The sequence below is a fragment of the Spermophilus citellus genome (assembly GCF_964194105.1).
Source record: "Spermophilus citellus genome assembly, chromosome: 4".
Classification (NCBI taxonomy): Eukaryota; Metazoa; Chordata; class Mammalia; order Rodentia; family Sciuridae; genus Spermophilus; species Spermophilus citellus.
The window spans coordinates 136,198,182-136,217,936 of NC_138185.1; the positions used below are offsets into that span (position 1 = coordinate 136,198,182).

The following is a 19,755-nucleotide window of genomic DNA, read 5'->3' on the forward strand; positions in this document are numbered from 1 at the left end:
CTGCCCTCAGGGGCAAGTAGTTTACCTTATCACTTACCCTCAGTCGTTCCTGTGGGGCCCGCCAAATCCGCAGTCTGGCTGGGCACAATTCAGGAGCCACTTGTCAAAAGAAACGAACTTTATTTTTAGAACCCACTACCAAACCACACAGCTCCTCAGGAAAAACCGTCAGAGCCCAACTGCCACCACTGGCTTCCCACAAGCCTCTCCACCTCCCCTTCTCCTCCTGCTCTTGAGGCCGATTGGCTGGGTCGCGTGGGAGGAGCCAAAAAAGTCCCCCAATGAGCATCACCGCAGAGGAGCCAATCAGTTGGCAGCTAGAAGTTGCTGGGGCCGCTGTGAGCCAATCATCAGCTGGCAGCTGGAAGTTTGCTGGCAGCTGGAAGTTTGCTGGGGCCCCTTCGGCTGTGGCTCTCAACAGTGGAGGTTTCAGAATTATAACCAAGATTAAAGCATTATCTTAAATATTTATCTTATTATAAATACTGTTTATTAGATTATGAAATATTATGAGACAAAATGTTGGACCCCAGAATCCACACAGATGATAAAATTGAATATAACTACACATGCAGGTGCATACACATGCGCGTGCGCGCGCGTGTGCACACACACACACACACAAAAACCACTAATGAATGCATTTAAAATAGGTGCAATTTGACAAGGTCTGTGGATTTTATTAAGATTGTTTTCCTGAGTTTGGTATTGTACTTTGGTTATTTAGGTATTACTGTTTGGGGGAATTGGACGAAGGGACCTTTCTGAACTATTTTTGAAACTTAGAATGAATCTTTAATTATTTCATATTAAATGTTAAAGTTATGGACCAACATTTTCAGATATATAATAGTGACAAAACACTTCCATCTTATTTGGCCATCTTATACGTAGGTCCTTTTAAAATCTTTAAAAAATTTTTTTATTCTAATTTGTTATATGATAGCAGAATGCATTACAATTCATATTACACATATAAAGCACAATTTTTCATATCTCTGGTTGTATTCAAAGTATATTCACACCAACTTGTGTCTTCATACATGTTCTTTGGATAATGATGTCCCTGTCATTCCATCATGATTTCTAACTCCATGCCTCCTCCTTACCCCTTTAACCCCTCTGCCCAATCCAAAGTTTGTCTATTCCTCCTATGCTCCCCCTCCTACCCCACTAGGAATCAGCCTCTTTATATCAGAGAAAACATTTGGCTTTTAGTTTTTTGGCATTGGCTAACTTAGCATTATCATCTCAAACTCCTTCTATTTACCTGCAAATGCCATGATTTTTTTTCTCTTTTATTACTGCGTAATATTCCATTGTGTATATATGCCACATTTTTTTTATTCATTCATCTACTGAAGGGCATCTAGGTTGGTTAGCTATTGTGAATTGTGCTGCTATAAACATTGATGTGGCTGTGTCCCTATAGTATGCTGTTTTTAAGACATTTGGGTATAGACCAAGGAGAGGGATAGCTGGGTTAAATGGTGGTTCCATTCCCAGTTTTCCAAGGAATCTCCATACAGCTTTCCATATTTGCTGTACCAATTTGCAGTCCTACCAGCAACATATGAGTTTGCCTTTTCCCCCCACACCCTTGACAAAACCTATTGTTACTTGTATTCTTAATAGCTGCCGTTCTGACTGGAGTGAGATGAAATCTTCAAGTAGTTTTGATATGCATTTCTCTAATTGCTAGAGATGATGAACATTTTTCACATATTTGTTGATTCATTGTATATCATCTTCTGAGAAGTGTCTGTTCAGGTTCTTGGCCCTTTTATTGATTGAGTTATTTGTTTTTTTGGTGTTAGCTTTTTGAGTTCTTTATATACCCTAGAGAATAGTGCTCTATCTGATGTGTGAAGGGTAAAAATTTGCTCCCAAGATGTAGGCTCTGTATTCACCTCACGGATTGTTTCTTTTGCTGAGAAAAAAACTTTTTAATTTGAATCCATCCTATTTATTGATTCTTGATTTTAATTATTGTGCTATAGGAGTCTTATTAAGGAAATTGGGGCCTAATCTGACATGATGAAGATTAGGGCCTACTTTTTCTTATATTAGACGCAAGGTCTCTGGTTTAATTCCTAGGTCCTTGATCCATTTTGAGTTGAGTTTTGTGAATGGTGAGAGATAGGGGTTTAATTTCATTTTCTTGTATATGAAGTTCCAGGTTTCCACGCTCTTTTGAGAGAGGAAAATATCTCTTAAGAGGTACCTGGTAAAAATCTTAGCAGCCTTCTTGAATTCCATCACAAGAGTTCTACCTGTAGGTGATGCTGTTACTAGTCAACCGGAAACTAAGAAATAGGATCATATTGGATACAGAAAAACTCTGGTGACTTTACATATTATTGTCATGGTAACCCCCATCCTACAGTCTTAGTTTAGACATGTTGCCTAAAACCATAAAACTTGTAGTGCCAGAAGTGGTATCTAAACTAATTTCTGACTTACTTAGAGAGATGACCACTTGCATAACAGGCACTGTAAAGTAACTGCTATTATGACTTATTAATGAAAATTCAGTGAAAGAACTAAAAAGTGATATGAAGAATAATTAGAAATTATTAATAATTAATAGGATCACATGATCCTGATAAAAACATAAGATATATATGATAAAGTGTTCAGGTTCTGTTAAGCATTGTATTTTTCTCCTGTAACAAATACCTGAATTTATCAACTTATAGGAGAAAAGGTTTAATTTGGCTCATAGTTTTAGAGGTCTTATTCCATTATTGTTTGGTTTTGGGACTGTGGAGACACATCATGGTGAGAGCACATGGCAGAGCAAATTGGAAGGGGAAAGAAAGGAAGGAAAATCCAAGATTCCACAATTCCCTTTTCAGATATTGCCTCCCAATGTTCTGTATCTTCCCACTAAGACCACCTCTTGAAAATTTACACGACCTCCCAAATAGCACTAAGTTGGTACTAAGCTTTTAACATGAACCTCTGGGGGACATTCCACATCTAAACTAGAGCAAGCATCATTTAGCAAGTTAAAAAGACTAATGAAATCTCTAAGTATGCACACTGTTGGTAAGCCTGAAATCTAATTATCTATTTTCTTTTTTATTCCTTCTCACCACCCCCACAAGACAGGGTCTTACTGTGTTGCCCAGGCTGGTTTCAAACTCTTAGACTCAAGGGATCCTCCTGCCCCAGACCCTGACTGCTAGGATTACAGGCTTAGAATGTGTCTATCAACCAGTACACACATTGCTAAAATCAGAGGAATAAGGTAGAGAGGAAATCCAAAGCCAAACAAGCTTCATTACTCTTAATATACTTGCAGGTTTAGGAATGGGACTATTTAAATAGAGATTACATCAGAATGTAGTAATTTCCCTCCTCCTTTGGGGGATAACAGTTGTAGGATGTCTTGACTAATAACAAATTTTAGGGCAAAATTTTCAGAGGGCATAAATGGGCTGCTTGGGTAGCAAACAAATAAGAGGTTAAGTTAGAGAGTTACAAGGGGGAACCTCCCATGAAACAGGGTAGTCAGGGAAGCTCTCCTGATTCCCTCCTTAAATTCCCTCAACTCTTAAAGCAATATTTTATTTTGTCTTCTTACTAGATAAGCATCTTGAGAGCCTGAGATATTTATCTCTAAGTTTCCTCAAGAAGTTCGAACACAATAGGAAAAAGAAAAAGAAAAAAAAAGCACAACAGAAGTTAGAATAATAACATTTAATAAAAGTAGCCAGATTGAAGTAAATGTGCTTAATTTGATTATTGAATCTGGTATACGTAAACTCATAAAGGCAGGAGTGTTAATATTTGTATTCCTGGGACTGAGGACAGTAGGCATTCAGTATATGTCTGAATCAATGAATGGGTATTTGAGATAGCTATAGTATACAATTGAAACACAGAACATCCATGTTTACTTGACTGACTTGAATTCAACTATATTTTCAGGAGATATAAAATTTTTAATGTCTATGTTTCTGCCTGCCCTTTGGCTCAGTTAGCCATAACCTATGGTGAGGGTAATGCTTCAGTGCTCTCATGAGTCTGCTATTCTCTCAGTCTTTTTCTTATCAGGCTGTGCTGAGTGTGAGTCTGGAGTTTGAAAGAACAATACTTTTTTATCTCTCTCTCTCCTTCTCCCCCCTTCCTCTTCCTCTTTTTCTTCTTCTTCCCCCTCTCTCTCCGTCTCTGTCTCTTTCTTGTGCTGGGGATTGAACCCAGAGGCACTCTACCAGTGAACTACAACCCAGGCCTTTTAAAATTTTTTTGTTTTGAGACAAGGTCTCTCTTAAGTCACTGAGGGTCTTGTTAAGTTGTCAAGGCTGACTTCTAACTTGTGATCCTATTACCTCAGCCTCCCTAGTCTCTCAGTAATGCTGTACCTCACCATGCCTTAAAAAAAAAAAACAATATTTTTTTTGTGTACAGTATGTCCACTAAATGCAGAAAGCTTTCATTCACGTTCTCTAAAGACATGGATGTCTATTGCAGTGTGGGGAGAAAAACTAGCTGTTTTCACCTATTGAAAGATGGTAGTTTTCTGTATTATATGGACATTTTAAGGGGTTCTCAGGGATAATTTCAACAATAAGCTGGTTTTGCCTTGCCTGCTGGCTGCCTGTAACACCCTATTGTGGAAGTAACACACACTTAAAAGACCTGTTTAAATTGATACTGTGTCAAACACATCATTTGTATGACCTTTCTAACTCTCAAGTTTTATAGTCTGTGAAATGATGAAAATATCTATTTCATGGTGTTTTTAAAAGATTTTAATGAAATATCTAAGAGAATGATTTTTACATTGTAAAACATCATTGTACATATAAATGGTTTTACAGGTACTTTAGTGATACTGCTTTTGCTTATAATTACGTTTCTCTTCATTTCTGTGCTCTATTCCTTCAGTGTAAATAGAACATTTCTTTATGTCCTAAGGCAATAAGAGAACTGGCCTCATTTAGAGGCATTGAGAAGCTGTGGTATATTGCCAGGCAGTTTACTCTGGGCTGACTTAGTGCCTCAAAGGGAAGATGGCCAACCAGGGGGTCACTTCTGAGATGCACTAGCATCTTGAAAGGAATAGTGAAAACAGCAAGGCTCTGCAGCCTCTTTAATTCATTCTCTTTATTAGGTTTCCGTTATTTGCTGGTTCTTTTCTCCACAGGATGAGCACAGTGCAATATTTTTTTCTACCAGTGTTGCACCTCAGAGGTGCAGAGAAGTTGAAAAATGTACCTTTCTGTCCCTCAGTTGTGCATCTAATTATCACTGAAGTGAGGCAGTTTATTTTGCAGTAAATAATGTCTTTGAATTAGCCAAGCCAGCATTGCCATTGTGCTTCATTGTTATTGATTCTTTATTTTACCATTCTTTAACTGAAAATTGGAGAATTAGGATTCTCATTGAAGTTCTTATGATCACATTACAAATAATTCTTGTTTTTGCAAAGGCTAGACCTTATCTTTATTCTCTTTGAAAGGGCAAACTGGGATTCCATTTGGAGGTAAATGTAATACAACTATTGATTGCATTTTGTACCAAGAATAAGAGGACTGCTTCCCTAAGGCATTGTACCTATGTCAGATGACTGACTGCTGTAATGAATAAGATTATTCCAGATGGTGGGAGCTAGCATCAAGCATCCTTGTGGGCTATACCTGGTTAGGTATGTGTTATTCTAGATAATACGTTTTTGTTACTTAAATTTTTTCTAATCACTAAAAATAATACATACTCTTTACAAAAGTTTAGAAGTTGTAGAAAAGTTGAAAATTAAATTTATGGAATCTCATTACTCATAGTATTTGATTTTTGTTATCTTTTCCATGTATTGAATAATTTGCTTTAGAAAAGTTATTTTCTTGTATTTCCCATTATAAGTTAGCTTAAGAAAAATGAACTACCTCATATTCTTAAGTGTAAGTAGAAGGAAGATGGACATAAATAGTCGACAGTGGTACTGAATAAAATATAACATTGCATCTTTGCCCATCCATATCTTCCTCAAGGCTCCTCAGCTTCCCTTCTAGTCAATGGCCCCCCCTCCTACTTCTATTCAGAGATTTGTTCTCCTAATGATGGTATGCCTCTAGTGTTTCTCATACTGTTTCACCCATTACTCCTTTTGCATCAAAATATGAGCATGTTTCTCAAGAAGTCTGGGAGTAATATTAAAGTATCAGTCACAAATCCAAACTTTCTTTGCGTTCTCCTAATTTATCTTGAGGGTTCATGTAAATTTTGCTTTCCTAATTTCTTTCAGTTCTTTCTATTATAAAATATTATAGCCAGGCACAGTGGCACATACCTGTAACCTAGCAACTTGGAAGACTGAAACAGGAGGATCACAAGTTCAAGGCTAGCCTCAGCAACTTAGCAAAGCCCAAAGTAACTTAGTGAGACCGTGTCTCAAAATAAAAAGGGCTGGGTATGTAGCTCAATGGTAAAGTACACTGGGGTAAATATCCACTACAAAAAATAAAAACATAAAATAAATAAAATATTATAATAAATATAATACCTACCTCTGAATAAAATGCTCCAAGAAGCTGTGCCACATTTATCAGGTGACTTTAAGCTCTCTGGCATATAACTGTATCTCCTAGGGGAATATATTACTCTAGTTTGAGAAACCTGGACTCTAAATAAAATGAATTTGTGTTTTCCAAGCATATATTTTTAAATAAAAGAAACAGGGCTAGAAGTGTAGCTCAGTGGTAGAGCATGTGCATAGCAGTCATAGCAATTATGAGGTCCTGGATTTGATCCTAGATTCCAGTGATTATCAGTTGAGAGATATAGGACATGCCTTCCTAGAGGGAGGTGTCAGAGTCATCTGGAAGTTTTTGAGGTCTTTTTAAATATTTATTTTTTAGTTTTAAGTGGATACAATATCTTTATTTTATATTTATGTGGTACTGAGGATTGAACCCAGTACAGTGCCTCATGCATGGTAGGTGAGCACTCTACCCCTGAGCCACAACCCCAGCCCTCATCTGGAAGTTTTTTCAGATTTTGCCCTGCCTCCATTCCAGTTTGGAAATTACTGCCACAGTCAGCCCCTAGGGTTCTGATGGGAAAGTGTTTTATTCCCCAGTAGTATCAGAGTAAAAAAATGTGAGGATCATAGGCCGGGGTTGTGGCTCAGTGATAGAGCATTTGCCTAGCATGTGTGAGACACTGTGTTCGATTCTCAGCACCGCATATAAATAAATAAAATAAAGTTCCATTGACAACTAAAAAATAATTTAAAAAATGTGAGGATCATTCAAGTTTACACACACACACACACACACACACACATGTTCACACTACTATAATTTATGAATAATTTTATAAAGTGATCAAATCTGAACAGGTAACTGAGTTGAAGTTTTCTGGTTTTATTATATGTTAGATAAAATTTTTGTCAAAAAAAACCTGAGTCCTTGAATTGTACTGTTTCTATTATCTCAATGATGGAGATTAGGATTTAGAGCTACTCTGGTCCTTAATTAGAAAATTATTTTGCTAGGTTAGTAATTTTTTTTCCTCTTAAAAGTATCTGCAGAGCTATTTGTTTTGGCTGGGTTCCATTAGGTGCCTCAGTGCTTTAAGTTTTCCTCCTCTTTGTTTTGTTTGGTGCCCTCCATCTTTTTGCCTCCTGCTGCTGGTCTCCTCTATCACCATCATAGTGACAAACTGTTTCTGATTTGAGGCCCAGTGTCATTTTCTAAGACATTCAATACTGTGATAAGTTTAAGAAAATAAATACTTCCATAATAAAAGGACATCTGACATAAAAACTATTTAGGATTTTCCCTATTGTAGCACAATACAGAGATTTTAATAGTAGTAGTCCACATGCTCACACAACATGTTGTCTGTGAGAACCCTTGAGAATCTTGATTTCATCAGGAGAGGGGAACTCTAATAATGTCTGGCACTTCAGTTCCCAAACTCTGGGTCTCAGTTTCCCTTACTTTCTTCTCTTGAGCCACAGCACCTCCAGTTCCTCTTAATATGTTTCTTTCTTTTTCCACATTTTTTCTTTTTGAGACTTAAATGAAAGGTAAGTTATGTGAATCTTATAGTAAATATTATTCCAAATGAAATTTATTCTCAGAATGTTTTTAGAGTAACGTTTATGTGTTAAGTCAATATGTTAGACCCTGGATTTAGCAGTGATGAACAAGATCAGACATGTATTGGCTTGTTGAGGCTTAGTCTGGGTTGAAAGAAAGTGAAACTAATTAATCAGAAGTAAAATGAAAAATAACTGTAACCACTAACCACAATTGAGAAGAATCAACACTGAATCCATATCCTCATCCACATATAGTCCTTATTCATATATCCCTTTTTGAATTATCAATTTTGAAGAAAATCACACTATGAAATCTTTTTTAGGAGTGTGAGGTGTTCTCTCTTATAGAAAAAAGTGAGTATGTTTACTGTTGGCTTACTCTCGATTTTTCTTTGTGACTTAGCTTCTTACATCCGTGTTTGAAAATAGCATCAAGACCTTTGGAGTAATTGAGAGTGACCCTTTTGACTGGGAGAAATCTGGAACTGATGGCTCCCTAACCACCACCACCACTTCTACCACCCCTCAGTTGCACACCCGACTGACTCCTGCTGCAATTGGGTATGTCCTAAATGTTCTGTTTAGTGGTATCTTTTCTGGATGCATTGTAGTCACAGAAATTTCCTTTAGTTTTATCCAGATTTCTTCAAATGATCAAATGCTAAGACATAGGGGAAAGCCTATGGGTTTCCTTGAATTAACCTTGCTTTTATCACAACAGGGCTGGGGGGTGTAGCTCACGGGTAAAGCCCTTGACTAGCATATAAAAGACAATGGGTTCAATCCCTAGCACCACAAACATGTTAAAATACAAGAATAATGACAGGAAAAGATTAAGAATGAAAAAATACAAATACACGTAATACACAAAACTTGGCATAACTGTATTAATAGCTGACAAAAATAGGCTTTAATATTAACAGAAAAACAAAACCTCTATTCACTGGGAAGATGTAAGGATTCTAAACTTATATGCCTTTAACTCAAGAGTGAAAAAAATATTTCAGAAAGAGAATGACAATACAACATACCCAAAATTTTCTGATGCAATAGGAGCTATTTTGTTCCTTCTGCTGGTCTTAGGTTCATTTTACTCTTCTTCTTCTAGTGTCTTGAAGTAGAATTTAGATTGATTTAAAATATTGTATCTTTTATAATATGAGCATTTAGTGCTATGAATTTCCCTTTCAGACTGCTTTAGGTATACCCCACATATTTTGATATATTGTAGTTTGACTTTCACTGAGTTTGAGGTAATTTTTAATTTTTTTTGCACTTGATCAGTGAGCTACATCCCAAGCCCAGAGTTCAATGTAATTTTAAACAATTTCCTATTTGATTCATGGAATATTTGCCTTTGGAATTACTTACCTTAGAAAATACTGGTAGATCATACTCTGAAATGGGAGCTTAGAGCGTATGTGACTTATTGAAGCCAAATTTACAGTGGATTTTCTTCAAAATGAGCCGGGGGGCATTCATTATGTTTCTATAAAGAATATATAACGTCCTGGAAAGAATGAGGCACAATTATATCTAACTATATTGGGCTTACGTTTAGTGGGAACAAAACATGCAGTATGTTCCCCTTATGAAAGTAATTTAATTCACATAGTATATTAGGAACAGATTATGGTGTATTTCCATATTCTCGATGTTTGCTTTGAATGCTTTTTCCTCTACATGTATTAAATTCCTTTTCTTTCTTTCTTTTCTTTTTCCTTTTTTTTTTTTTTTTTTTTTGGAGTACCCTGGGTTGAACCCAGGGCAGTCCACTGAGACACATCCTCAGACCTATTTTTATTTTATTTAGTGACAGGGTCTCACTGAGTTGCTTAGCACCTCGTCTATTACAGAGGCTGGCTTTGAACTCGAGATCCTCCTGTCTCAGCTTCCTGAGCCACTGGGATTACAGGTGTGCATCATCGCACCCAGCTCCTTTTGTTTTTATTTTGTTTTGTTTTTGGTTTGTCTTTTCCCCTTAATCTGCTTCTGTTACATGTTGCCTATAAGCACAGACTATGTGTTAGACAAGAGTAGGAATGAAGGTCATCAAGTCAGAAGGAGCATGTCCTTGAAACATCACTGGTCTTCCCATGAGTATAAGAAGTACTTGTCACCAAGACAGAGTATATAACTGTTACCCTTAAAGTGATTTTCTGAGAGGATGCTTATTTTGCTGCTCACAATGATTATACCTGTTAGTATAATCTATTAAACACTATATTTTCCTACACTTAGATATTCTAGATCACTTGTAAGAAAAGCTTTCTTTTGTGTGTTAAATACTGTGTTCAGTCAGCAATATTTTTAAAAAACCAAATCAGTATTTATAATTATAGAACAGTAGAGCTGGCAGAGGCCTTTTTACTTAATGACTAATAATTAAGAATTACAAAACCTCTTGTGAACCAGGAGTCTCAGGGTCAGATGACACGGAATTACTTTGAAAGGAATATATAGAAAAATACCAATTAATATTTTCTATTTTTCCTATACAAAACTGAACTATACAATTGCATAATTTCAGTTTCTTCTATAGGACAAAGATTTTTTTCCCTCATCTTTGTATTGTAGGACCTTGCCTGTAGTGGTGCTTAGTATAAAGTCTGTAAATGAAAAAGCAGTGCACATTTCATTCTATAAAAAATAACAAGTTTAACCCCTATTTATTTCCTTACTACCCTTAATATTTCCGTATTTGTAATTGTTTTAATTCTCTAAGAAAATGGGTAAAGAATAGAAAATCTTATTATAATTGATGAAGACTTCTTGGAAAATAGTCCAAATGTTTCTTAAAATGATTGGTAAATTAGTGTATTAGAATTTGCACTTAAAAACAGGTTGAAATTTTTGAATTCTCAAAATTTAGAAATTTATTTTGTACAGTTGACATGACCTGAATTTTCAAGTTTTTTTCTAACTTTCTTAATGATATATGGACTTGATCATTTAAATCTAGAAATAAGATAAAAGATAGACTCATAGAAATTTTTTATTCTGGTCTTTTAAAGTTCTATGATTTTTTTCTCCCCTTGCTTTTAAGAATTGCAAATGCCACTCCCATCCCAGGAGACTTGCTTCGAGAAAATACGGATGAGGTGTTTCCAGATGAACATCTTAGTGATGGGGAGAATGGCATTCCTGTTGGTGTGTCACCAGATAAGTTGCCTGGATCTTTGGGACACCCTCGTCCCCAGGAAAAGGATGTCTGGGAAGAGATGGATGCCAACAAAAATAAGATAAAACTTGGAATTTGTAAGGTGTGTGTTTCTTGCATAGGAAGTAATATCTTTCTAAGTACTCATTATTTATTTTCTATTGTCGCACCAAAGTATCATGATTCTCAATTTTGAATGAGAAGTAGACAGAATGTAGTTTTGTTATTTTTAAAATATCTGTAATTGCAGCATTTTGGTTAATTTGTCCCATAAAACTCATATTATAGATAGTTTATGGAAAAGGTAAAGGTATTTTTAAAAGTAACCAGACTGGGTGTGGTTGTATATTTTTGTAATCTCAGCATCTTGGGAGGCTGGTTTAATCCCTAGTACTACCAAAAAAGAAAAGTATTTGTTTTCATTTTATTTTTTTCAAAATAGTATAGGCTGGATACAATGTTAACTATAATGTGTCTAGTCATGTATTGTCTTGCTTGGGAAAACAAGCAAGATTGTTTCTTGAATATTCTGACTATATTTTATATCAGTTCTGGGAAATATACAGCCAACTATCCTCTACTAAATATTGTTAGCTCTTCATTGGTTCTCTCTGAGGACTCCAATTAAACATATTTTTTGTATCTTGTATATGTTTTTTTCTTATTTTTCTTTTCCTGATCATGCTGTGCTTCATTCTTGATAATTTCTTTTGTGTTTTCCAGTTCACTAATTAGTAACTCCAACTCTTTCTTTTTTTGTGGTGGGGAGGGAGTGAAATAATCATTTAATTTCTTTATTTTTTATGAAATTACCTTTATTCAAACATTTGTTCATGGCTATTCTATATATTGTGTCTAAGCAAACAAGTTTGATATCTAACATCTTTGTGAGTTTTAATGTTGTGGTGCCTAATTGTTTCTGCTGACTTAGGCATGGTGGCATACTTTTTCTGACTACTTTTAATTTGCTGCTCATTAAATAATTGATGGGAACCCTACAGTCCCAAATTTGGGTTGGGGAACCTTCCTTCAGAGAAGGTTGGCTTCTGCTGCTGATAATCAAGAGTGTAGGGCACTTTTTCATGGTCTCTAATCAGAATACATGTCTCAGATGTCCCTCACTTACAGTATCCCTGATGTGAGGATTGATTTCCCTGGTAATTGTGCTGCTGTAGGCATTTGGCTTTAGACAATGTGTCCCTCTGTGCTAATTCATGCTTGGCCTCTTCTGCTTTGCCCTAGTTGCTTATTTGTTCTAGCCCCAGGTTGTCTTATAGATTTTTTAGGGTGCTGGGGATTGAACCCAGGGCCTTGTGTGTACAAGGCAAGCATTCCACCAACTGAACTATATCCCTTGCTCAGTAGTTGTTTTTGAGAGGGGGAATGAGTAAGGGGATGGGGGACATATATTTAGTGAGCTTTTCTAACTATATGGCCAGTTATGTCTCAAAGAGAACATCCTTTTCAGGTTTTAGTTTTACTTTAGTGGACTGGGGTCCTAAAAGCATCTAGTCATATGTAATACAAAAAGACAAAGTTATTAAACAGTTTTAGACTGTTCATCTTTGTACCCAGAGTATAAACTAAAATAATACTGAAACTGATTATAATTTAAGAAAATTCATAATGAGATAAATTAGTCATAATATCCTAATCTTCTGAAAACAAATCTAACCATTTATTACTACTATTTTGAAAGGCTTCAGTGACTTCTCTCATGTTATAATACCTGGAATATATTTCATCATTCTATTTTTCTAGGCTGCTACTGAAGAGGAGAACAGCCATGGTCAAGCCAATGGTATTCTCAATGCTCCAAGTCTTGGTTCACCAATTCGAGTCCGCTCAGAGATTACTCAGCCAGATAGGGATGTTCCATTGGTGCGAAAATTACGTTCCATCCACAGCTTTGAGCTGGAAAAACGTCTGACACTGGAACCAAAGCCAGATACTGACAAGTTTCTCGAGGCCTGGTATAAAATAGTTTTTCTTACTTTTTAAAGTATCTAAGGTATCATCATCATCATTATTGTTATTTATTATTTAAAGTCTTTCAAATAAGAAATTCTTGCATTTTGGTAACACCAACTTCATTAATTTCATTTTTCATTCCTATTTTAGGTATCATCCTTATTTTTTTATTCTTATTAGTTATACATGATAGTAGAATGTATTTTGACATATTATACATATATGGAGTGTAACTTCTCATTCTTCTGGTTGTACATGATATATCAAATTACATTGGTTGTGTAATCATATATGCACATAGGAAAGTTATGTCTGATTCATTCTACTATCTTTCCTATTCCCATTCCCCCTCCCTTCCCTTCGTTCCCCTTTGTCTAATCCAAAATACTTCTATTCTTCCCTAACCATCCCCCTTCCTTATTATGAATTAACATCCACAATATCATAGAAAACATTCATTCAGCCTTTGGTATTTTGGGATTGGCTTATTTCCCTTAGCATGGTAATAGTCTCCAGTTCCATCCACTTACTGGAAAACCCCATAATTTCATTCTTCTTTATGGCTGAGTAATATTCCATTGTGTATATATACCACATTTTTTTTATCCATTCATCTGTTGAAGGGCACCTAAGTTGGTCCTTAATTTAACTGTTGATCATCTTGGTTCTTTTTTTTTTTTTAGAGAGAGAGGGAGAGAGAGAGAGAGAGAGAGAGAGAGAGAGAATTTTAATATTTTATTTTTTAGTTATCGGTGGACACAACATCTTTGTTTGTATGTGGTGCTGAGGATCGAACCCGGGCCGCACGCATGCCAGGCAAGCGCGCTACCGTTGAGCCACATCCCCAGCCCAGATCATCTTGATTCTTAATGTGAATTTTCTTCCAATATCATTATAAATTCTGTAGAAAAACCCTTGGCTGTGGTAACTGCTAACATCATAACACTAGGTACAGTCAAATGGATATTTTTGCATTGACCAGTTTGGAAGGTGATCTTCCAAACAGCAGTATAGAGCTGGAGAGAGTATGATAAAGATGACATTTGAAAGGAATGAGAGGAGTGAATACATGAAGAAGGGAAAAAAGTAATTTATATACAGAGGACAGGCATTTTGATTTAGTTAATGCCTTCTCTGTGTAAGGTGTAGTAAGAAAATATATATTTATCATTCTTTTCTTCTAGCACCCATAATCTACCTAAAGAGAAGGGAAGGTTAAACTTTAGAGAGCTACCCATAAATATTGTAATAATGTAATATGTTGCAGGCATATTATCCCTACAACAAGTTTTGATAACAAAGGCAGAAATGAAACATTTAAAAGAAGAGTTTGGGATATACTTAATGAATTATGGAGGCTTCACTAGTATTAAAACTTACATACCTTTAATAGTAGTTACACCCCTTCAATGGTATATCTTTTATGGTTCCTATTAACAATGAAATATTAGGTTAGAAGGATCATGGATATAACTAGCATGATAGATACTGTGTCCCAAGGCAGTTTCTCCACTGTTGGCCTTGTCCAGTTTCCATTTTAAACAGTCCTCCTGTGCTGCAGTCCAAAGGTATCTATGTGCTGTTACTGTTCACATGGCAGTCATTCCATCTTGTGGCTAGTATGATGTAAGCATGTGTTTTTATCTTGATTCGATCAAAAAGATGGACAAGAGTTGGGGCAGTGTTGTAAACAGTTTGAATTGTGGCTGAAATGGAAAGTAAATTCAAAAGTGCAATAAGGATAAAAGCTTAGTTTGGTAAAGTCTAATAAAAGGAAGAAACTAAAAAGTGTGCCATGCTAAGAGAAGAACTCCATCTTCCAAAGCAGGATTACGGCAGGTAGAGAAGAACATTATCAACCCTGTGAAACTTTCCTTATGCTATAATCCATATATTTTCCTCTCATCTTTGTGTGAATAGTTCTCTGTATAGAGATAAGTTTTGTAATAAAAGTTTCTCTAGAATAATTAACTTCTTTCCATTTCTTTAAGCTTGGAGAAAATGCAGAGAGACTCAAAGGAATCTGTTCTCCCTGCTCTGCTTCATAAGCCTTGTGTCCCTGTTGTATCCCGTACTGACCACGTCTGGCACTATGATGAAGAATATCTTCCAGATGCCTCCAAACCTGCCTCTGCCAACACTCCTGAGCAGGCAGATGGTGGTGGCAGCAATGGATTTATAGCTGTTAACTTGAGCTCTTGCAAGCAGGAAGTCGATTCCAAAGAATGGGTGATTGTAGACAAGGAACAAGACCTTCAGGATTTCAGAACAAATGAGGCTTTAGGACATAAAACAACTGGAAGCCCTTCTGATGAGGAGCCTGAAGTGCTTCAGGTCTTGGAGGAATCACCTCAAGATGAAAAGCTCCAAATGGGCCCTTGGGCAGAAAACAATCATTTAAAGAAGGAAACCTCAGGTGTGGTCTTGGCGTTTTCTGCAGAGTGCCCTGCTACTGCTGTTTCAGAACAATACACAGATAGACTGGAACTCCCGGTTGGAGCTGCTAGTCAGTTTATTGCAGCAACACCCACAAGTCCAATGGAGGCACAAGCAGAAGGACCCCTTACAGCGGTAAGAGATTTGTTCTGTTGTTATTTGTTGTCCACTCAGGTGCTATTAAGAAAGGTCTGACAGTTGATCAACTCATATTCTATGGTAGAGGCCTTACTTTGGCAAATGGGCATAAGCAGTGATATTTGTGTTAAGTTCTAGAATTGACTATCTAATAAGAAACTTTTATGCTCCAAAATAGAGAAATAAAATGCCTTCCTAATTCTCCAAGCAGAGGTTACTGTGGTTGTCTCTCTTTCCCAGGACTTTTTCTTGATACGATCAAAGGACTACTTGGTATAGTTGTGCAGGTTCTTCATGGCATAAAGGGGACTAGCCAAGGGAACAAGTTGGAGCTGAAATCCAGCCTAACCTGAGTTGTGACTTATGATTTTTAGTATACCTACAAAATGTTTGTAATTACAAACCCCCTTAAAGACAAGGGAAGGGAAAAAGCAGTTTTTCTTTCTTGTTTGCTTAGATCTTGAGGCTTTAGGTTTTTAAATTCTACCCAACTTAAAAAAAAAATTTATTAGTGAATTGTAATTATGCATAATAATGGGGTTTTTGTGACATATTCATATATTCATATAACATTATTTCCTCCATTTTAGTCCCCAGTACTTCCCCTTTCTTCCTCCCTCTCCCTGACTACTTCTTTTACTCTCTACTGCTCTCCCATATGTACATATATTTGTATATGTGTTTATTTTAATTGTTGCATTATAATTATACATAAAAGTGGGATTCATTGGAAATAAAGTTGACCAAATTATGCTATGGGCAGTTTTAGCCACCTTATTAAAAAATATTTTTATTTGTAGATGGACACAATACCTTTATTTTATTTATTTTTATGTGGTGCTGAGGATCAAACCCAGTGCAAGGCAAGTACTGTATAACTGAGCCACAACCCCAGTTTTACCCACCTTTATAGCAGAGATTTCTGCCTTCCCTGTTCTTTCCTGCTTTTCCCCTTCCCCTGTCCATCCATCTAGGTACAATAACAATATAACAATATCTTGATCATAAATAACTAGCAAATGCATTTAGAGTAAGCAATAGGAATCAAAGAATGAGAGACATCATGTATGGCCTCTCTACTCACATGTTATCAACTATGTACTGTTTTTTTAAAAATTAGAAATATAATTTGGTACATAAAATCAGAGTTTGTTTATGTACCATAAAAATGATAAGTGTTTATACTCATAATTTTCAACAATTATAAAGTAGTATATAAAGATGTCTTTAAAAAAGATGTCTGTAGTAGAATTTTAATGACCCAATAAAATTTGAATAGTTAAAATTTTTAATATTTCTATAAGTTAATTCTTGGCTATATTAGGAACCACGTATATCTCTTCCAAATAAATTCTTGTCTACAAACATAAGTGAGATATAGCTATTTTGTACTCATATACCTTTCATTCCTAAGAAAAGCTATTTGGTAAAAATGTCGAGTTTCCCAAAGCTGTTGTTATCATAATAGCACTACAGTCTTGGAAAGGATAATTTCTAAGTTAAAATGAAAGTGATATTTAGGTTTACAGTTAATTGTTTTCTTGCTATGTGGCTAGTTCTCAGCATGAGGAAACTGAAAAATGAGGTTGCTCTATGTGAACTACTAAATAATGAGACTGATGTACCCATGAGTACACAGGCATTAGTACTAGGCATTAATAAATCTACAAAAATATGAAAGAAATGGAAACATTGAAGTGATTTTCTAAATCTGTAGAAAAGTATATATGAAATAACAAGAGAACAGAAGAAGAAAATGATTGAAATATTACCTTAAATGGAGCTGGGTGTGGGGCACACACCTGTAGTCCCAGCAACTGGGGAGGCTGAGGCAGGAGGATCAGAAGTTTGAGGCCAACCTCAGCAACTTAGTGAGATCCTATCTCAAAATAAAAAAGGACCAGGGATATAGCTCAGCAATAGAGCACCCTTGGTTTTTCAATCCCTAGTACTCGGGGGATGGGAGAAGGAAGAAAATTTTTTTAAAAATGAAATGATGCCTTAATGAAATGTTTGTGAATTGTGAAATTAAAGACATTAATTACTGACAGATCATTTATTAAGTCCATTAGTAGCATATCTCAAGTACAGGAATTGCTTTTATGTCTTTTGTACTCTATACGGTTAAGGAAGTTATAGGCTGTGCTGTGCACGTTGTTAAAATCCTGAAGTCCTATCCATTATCCTTCTTGACTATGGTTTTCCTCAAATTATGAATATGTATTAATAATGGAATCTCCCCAGTGCAGTGGCACATGCCCGCAATCCCAGTGACTTGGGGGACTGAGGCAGGAGAATCACAACTTTGAGGCCAGTCTCAACAATTTAGCAAAGCCCTTAGCACTCAGTGAGGCCCTGTCTCAAAAAAACAAAAAGGGCTAAGAATGCAGCTCAGTGGTATAAAGTACAAAAAGAAAAGAGGAATATAATTATAATATAAGGAAGCTATGATATGATATGTAATTTGTGAAAATGACTTTAGGATTTTTTTTTCTTTGCAGTACTGTAGATGAAACCCAGGGTGCTTTATCACTGAGCTATTCCTCAGCCTTTTTTGTTTGTTTCTTTTTAGTTGTTGATGGACCTTTATTTATTTATATGTAGTGTTGAGAATTGAACCCAGTGCCTCACACATGCTAGGCAAATGCTCTTCCACTGAGTTATAACTCCAGCCCCACCTCAGCCCTTTTTTATTTTTAATTTTGAAACAGGGTCTTGCTGAGGTGCTTTCCAACTTGAGATCTTCCTGCTGCAGGCTACAAAGTAACTGGGATTATAGGCATATGCCACCATACCCTGAAGGAATATTTTTATAAAATTTATAAAGTTTTTGGAAATATATGAGAGTGATTTATGTACAGTTTATCACAATTGCTTAGAATCTTTTCAAGAAAACATTCTCTTATCTGATGGTTCATATGTATTTATATATCCAAGATTGTAATTCCTTTTTTCATACCACACATAACACATGAGTTTATATCCTAAACTTAAAGTTTATCTCAGAAATAAAGAAATTAACTCAGTTTCAGTTTCAGAAGACCAGTGGAGTATATTATTCTTGAAAACAATGCTGGATTCATTTTAGCTGAGGTTCTTGGAATTACATATAATAATGAAGTGACTGTTAATTTATTTAGAATGTAGGTATTCATCTCCCTAGTTACATGGCATTTAATATAATTTCATACCTTTTTTCTTATCATAGTCACTTTTGGGTCTCAAAAAGAAACTTATAAAAAGTAAATTACCATGAGTTTTAGATTTTAGTATCATTTTTAAAATATACTAGAAAATTTTCATTTGCATGAGTATATTTTGAAATAATTAAGAAAGACATAAGTATAAGGTGACTTCCTAAAGCATAACATCACCAGTAGAACGTAATGCTTTTTCCCAAAGACAGTATAGGTCTGGGCTTATTGCCAGAGTTCAGATCTAAAACCAAGCATCTTGTCTCGAATTAACTTGTAACTCCTCAAGATCCTGAATTCTGTTTGGGAGTACTTCATGATGTTAGATGGTTTCTCTTCATGGAACTTCATGGGCTTCATTAAGTGATTTGAGCTTAGTTAATTTCTCAGGAAGACTTTTTCCTTAGTAGTGTATATAGTTATTTTCAAACTCCTAATTTTACTTTTTAAAAAATGAAGGTGTGGAAACTTAGGTGCCCCCACTCCCACCTTTTTTAAAAAATATTTTATAGTTGTAGATGAATACAATACCTTTATCTTATTTATTTTTACATGGTGCTGAGGATTGAACCAGTGCCTCACACATGCTAGGCAATCACGCCACCACTGAGCCACAACCCCAGCTAACTTTAAGTGTCTTAAGAAAGGGCATTCTAATTGGGCATGATGGTTTACATCAGTAATATCTGTAGTTTGAGGCAGGAAAATCACAAGTTCAAGCCCAACCTGATCAACTTAGTAAAACCCTATCTCAAAAAAATTGCGGGCTGGGGGTGTGCTGAGGCTGTAGCTCAGTGTTA

General features: G+C 35.8%; 1 protein-coding gene across 7 annotated transcripts in view; it reads left to right on the plus strand.

Moving 5' to 3' along the window:
- Nucleotides 1-19,755, plus strand: part of TTBK2 (tau tubulin kinase 2) — a 151,693-nt gene that overhangs the window by 122,689 nt on the left and 9,249 nt on the right. For all 7 annotated transcript variants that reach the window (XM_081289601.1, XM_081289598.1, XM_081289600.1 and 4 more), the window contains 4 exons: nucleotides 8,460-8,617; nucleotides 11,103-11,319; nucleotides 12,978-13,189; nucleotides 15,179-15,758. In XM_081289601.1, coding sequence (XP_081145727.1) covers nucleotides 8,460-8,617; nucleotides 11,103-11,319; nucleotides 12,978-13,189; nucleotides 15,179-15,758 — 1,167 coding nt within the window. The remainder of the gene's footprint in view (nucleotides 1-8,459; nucleotides 8,618-11,102; nucleotides 11,320-12,977; nucleotides 13,190-15,178; nucleotides 15,759-19,755) is intronic.